Genomic DNA, 4,668 nt, shown 5'->3' with positions numbered 1-4,668 from the left:
AAGATCACTGTTAGTATATGACCAGGTCACAGCTATGCAGGCTTGTGATACAGTTATCAAGCTACGCTTTGCCAGAGGTGGGTTTCTGTCTGGTATTACAGGGGAATTACATTGTTTTTTGTTGTTGCATATGTCTCTGTGTTGCCATAACTGTTTAAGTTAAACCATTTAATACATTTTTTTTAATATTCACAATCAATTGTGTTGTCAGGATGGACTTTAAGTATACCTACTCAAAATGTACCTCAAATCATAATATTAAGCTGTTTTGGCAAAAGTATAAAAGCAATTTATTTGTGGAACAAAAGAGGCCAAGTGAAGCCATTTTAACACACCATCAGATTGAACTGCAATGTACATTAATAATAATAATAATAATAATAATAATAATAATAATAATAGTGGGCCTAAACAGCCTTGACAACACAGAGAAGCATGCAACACAATACAGATCATTCAGTGGCACTTTATGAGAGCGTACAGTTTCACAGAAGGTGATGAGCATTACTAATTAGAACTACAAAATGAAGACTTGCTGAATGTTAATAACATAGTCCAGATTGGAGCTAATCCCACCACCCGTGTGTGTGCTCGAATTTGAGTTAAATGTGTTGATTCTTGTATCAGACAGGCAATTCAGCTGTAACATCAGGTTTAAGGACACATAAACTGTAACACATACATTGTAAACTGTTTTATGGTCTACAGCTGTATACACATAATATTTCAACATTAGATTTTAAAATAATTTCTCCACTTTAATTGTATGCTTAATAAACCTTCAAATTGTAACACTTGTGTTACAGTCCTTAACCGTTTATTTACAGTGGTTTAACATTCAAGTAAAAAAAACAGTTTTCAACATTCATTATCATCGTTTATGGAAAGTCTGTAATATATTTTTAAAGTTGTGAACACTGATTATATGGTAGTTTGTCATTAAAGAATGAAACACATATTTCAACCTTCATTATTACAGTTAATTCACATTGAAAACTACAGACGTGTCCAGTGTAGCCTGTCTGTTCAGATACAGTGTCTGAGCGGCAGGATGCTCAGGCGCAATTGAGCGCACAGTTTGCACATTTGTGTCCACGTTGTCACAGCGCTGCCAGGCCGCTGCTTTGTCACCGACCATCCTGCAACCTTGCACAGCATCCTATACAGCCCACAGCACGAAAAGCATCTCAAACACAAGATCTGGACACACAGAAAAGTGTTCCTCCAACTCCACACGTAAATAAGAAACATGTCTTCCTCATGTGAAGGAGATGGGGGTTTAAATGACATGCTCTTTAGCATGTAGCAACAGCAAATGCACAGCCACACAATGTGCTCGCAGTCTGAGCCTTCAGCCCATGACTCAGTTCAGATTGAGAAAAGGGTATTATGTGTAGGCACATTTTCCCAACACACAGATGGGTATACCAGCTAACCTGTACCAGGCTGGCTCAGATAAAATCATCCTTCCCAGCATATTTCCATCAAGCCAGAGACAATTTGTGGCCAGGCCGGCACACTTTGGTTTGGATTAGCTGTGTGAAAAGGTTATTGCTGTCTTTTTTCCAGGGCACTTTAGTAGTATATTCTACACAATATTGTTTAAAAATGCTGTCAGTGAGCTATTTGAATGCAAACGTGTATTGTCCTCCACTTTTGTAGATCTCCACATCGATAATTGTGTGTGTGGACCCAAGTATCTCCAATCAATACCATCTCAGTACATGAATTGATTGTAGTACATGATTGATTTTGATATTCACTTATTCAGAAAATCCCATTGCGCATGCGTTTGGACCTCTCTCTGCTTTTGTTTCAAATGCTAAACAATGAGACACAGATTTAGTTTGCAAGTCTCCCAACTGCTATATGTTTGCATTACCTATATCATTGTATATCGGATTGCAAAACACACAGCGGGTGTCGTCTCATTGCTTTCTTGGAAACACGCTGCGGTTCACTTCATATGGTTTCATGCCTAATTCGGATTAGTCCCTACGCGTCGCGCTCAGTTTCACAGCGCATTGACAGCTGATGAGCGCAGCGCTGTCACTGCAGTCAGACACTGTGTTCACACTGCAGACTCGACCAATACAGTCACTGAAGACAAGTGTGCGCTGCTTCACTAGCACTCACTCGCCTCTGCGTTTCTCTGTGCACATGTGAGCGACATCACCAGTGCATGTGCGCACATATGGCTGATAGACGTGGCAGAGAGTGAAATGAATACAGTCCAGTCGTCTGAGCTATACTGTCGGTGCCGGTATTTTATTTTGCGTGGCTTGAGATGCGTCACTCATGACGCGTTTCTCCGCCCAGGGCCGCTGCGCTCATATTGACAGACAGGCCGCATCGAACACTTTCAAACACGGGTGCAAGTTTACACCGGCCCAGCAGCGTCACATATTAGTTGAGGCGGCCCTGGGCCAGATGCGTCCTTTCCCCGAGACAGCGGAGGAGATCCGCGAGCGAACTGTGCCCCACACGTCACCATGGCGACGTGAACGCTATGACGTCACACTGGGTCCCGATACATAAATAGCGCTGCTTGAGCCGAAGCATTCAGATCGTGAGCTCACCTGACAGAGTTGACGACCCACGACACGCCTTAGCGACCCGCCTGTTCTTGGACCATCTACCAGAGAAAATGTTTTTTCCGGGGAGAATCCTGCCGCTAGTTTTTCCAGCAGCGCTGGTGCTTATGGGCTGGTATTGGTATAAGTCGCGCAAGAACAAGCCCGACGCCAGTACCGACACGGAGGAATGTGCTGGAGAGGAGCTGCAAAAAACACACAGCCCAGCGGCCTCCTCCAGCGAAGGCAGCCACGCCCTTGAGAAAAGCTGCCCCCTTGTGATTGGCCCTGTGAGCAGGACGACACAGGAGGATGCAGAGGAGAATTCAGACTCCCTGAATGACCCTATTGATCTGGAGGAGGAGTTTGAATATCTGGAAGAGAATGAACGTCTGGAGGTCGAGTTTGAACGTCTGCAGAAGGAGGAGAATGAACGCCTGGAGATGCAGGAGTTTGAGCAGCTGGAGAAGGAGATTGAAGACCTGGAGGAGTTTGAAGATCTGGAGAAGCTTCTCGAACTCCCACAGCCAGATCTGACGGGGCAATTTCATTGTTGTCTGGAGGATTTCAAATGTGTCACTGTTCTAGGGCGCGGCGCATTTGGAAAGGTGCTGCTTGCGGAGTCGAGAAGAACCACCCAAAGATTTGCCCTCAAGGCCATTCAAAAAAGAGGGGTTGTTGACAGTCAAGATGTTGCAAGCCTCATGTGTGAGAGGAGCGTCTTGCAGACTGTGAGCAGCGTGCACCACCCTTTCTTGGTGAACTTCTACGGCTCCTTCCAGACTGAGGAGCACTTGGTCTTCATCATGGAGTACGTCGCAGGGGGAGACCTCACGCTGGACGGAGAAGCGATCTCAGAGCCCCGGGCTGTATTCAGTGCTGCTTGTGTGGTGCTGGGGGTGGATTTCCTGCACAGGCACAATATCGCACACAGGGATCTGAAGCTGCCCAACCTGCTGATGGACAGACGAGGCTTCGTGAAGATTGCGGACTTCGGTCTGTGCAAGGAAAATATGGGTGCAGGTGACCGGACAAGTTCGTTCTGCGGGACTCCTGACTTCCTCGCTCCAGAAGTCCTGTCGGAGGAGTCCTACACCCGTGCAGTTGATTGGTGGGCACTGGGGGTCCTGCTCTTTGAGATGATGGTGGGCGAGTGTCCTTTTACCGGAGCCAATGAGCGGGATCTGTACGAGAGTATCGTGAATGATCCAGTGCCATTCCCCCAGCACCTGTCAAACGAAGCAGTCTCCGTCATGACTAGGCTGATGAGCAAGAATCCTGCTTGGCGGCTCGGGGCCGGAGAGCGAGGCGCCCAAGAAGTGATGCAGCACGCCTTCTTCAGGAGCGTGGACTGGCCTGGGCTGGAGGCACAGAGGGTAACGCCTCCATTTGTGCCCAACGTCAGAGAGCACAAGGATGTGGGCGATGAATTAACATCCGAAGCCCCAGTCCTCAGTCTTGGCTCCAGGGTCCTCAGCCCGGAGGAGCAGGACTTGTTCCAGGAGTTTGACTTCGTCGCAGACTGGTATTAAATGCCACTGGAGAGATGCCAACACTGGAACAAAGAATGACGACGCCACCCCAGGCAGCCCCATCCCGACTCCAGGACACCGCCTTCTCAGAGGGACCTCGTCTCCACCAGCACTGGAAGACGTTTTTGGCTGTGGAGGAGAGCAGCAATAAGAAAACACATGTGGACCATCAAACAATTAGAGAAAGAAATCAAACAAGATAATTGACTGTAAAAAATTGGAAGTTGACTAAAGTTAAGGCAACCAGCTGCACAGTATAGTCAGCTTTTGGGCACAATGTTGAACAAACTAGAATTAATGATTGCTTTCATCGAGATTCCTTGCCCAGCAAATGCTATGAGTAAATTCATTTGTAAGTTGAATTAACATGAGATTAAACATTGCAAGGACTTAAAGGTTTATATTAGGAGGACTTGAATTCCTGGGTTGTCTTAAGACAATTTTTTAAACATTGCATTGATTTTAAGTATGTGTGAATAGAACTTGTACAAACAAGCTGAGTTTACTTAGAAAGGCTGTGCAGCTGGTTGCCTTAATATTGTGAGCTGATGCAATTTTGTTAT

At 46.0% G+C, this 4,668-nt stretch overlaps 1 protein-coding gene across 1 annotated transcript; it reads left to right on the top strand.

Moving 5' to 3' along the window:
* The first annotated feature begins 2,993 nt into the window (after positions 1–2,993).
* On the top strand, positions 2,994–4,105 carry LOC136716280 (serine/threonine-protein kinase N2-like). The gene has a single exon (XM_066693879.1). The coding sequence runs from the start codon at positions 3,017–3,019 to the stop codon at positions 4,103–4,105; it is 1,089 nt and encodes a 362-aa protein (XP_066549976.1). The 5' UTR covers positions 2,994–3,016.
* The last annotated feature ends 563 nt before the right edge of the window (positions 4,106–4,668 follow it).

The sequence above is a fragment of the Amia ocellicauda genome, chromosome 20, assembly GCF_036373705.1.
Source record: "Amia ocellicauda isolate fAmiCal2 chromosome 20, fAmiCal2.hap1, whole genome shotgun sequence".
Classification (NCBI taxonomy): Eukaryota; Metazoa; Chordata; class Actinopteri; order Amiiformes; family Amiidae; genus Amia; species Amia ocellicauda.
This window is presented reverse-complemented; position numbering and strand designations above follow the sequence as displayed.

Coding starts and splice junctions, on each gene's coding strand:
- LOC136716280 (XM_066693879.1), top strand. CDS start 3,017: ATGCAGGAGTTTGAGCAGCTGGAGAAGGAGATTGAAGACCTGGAGGAG.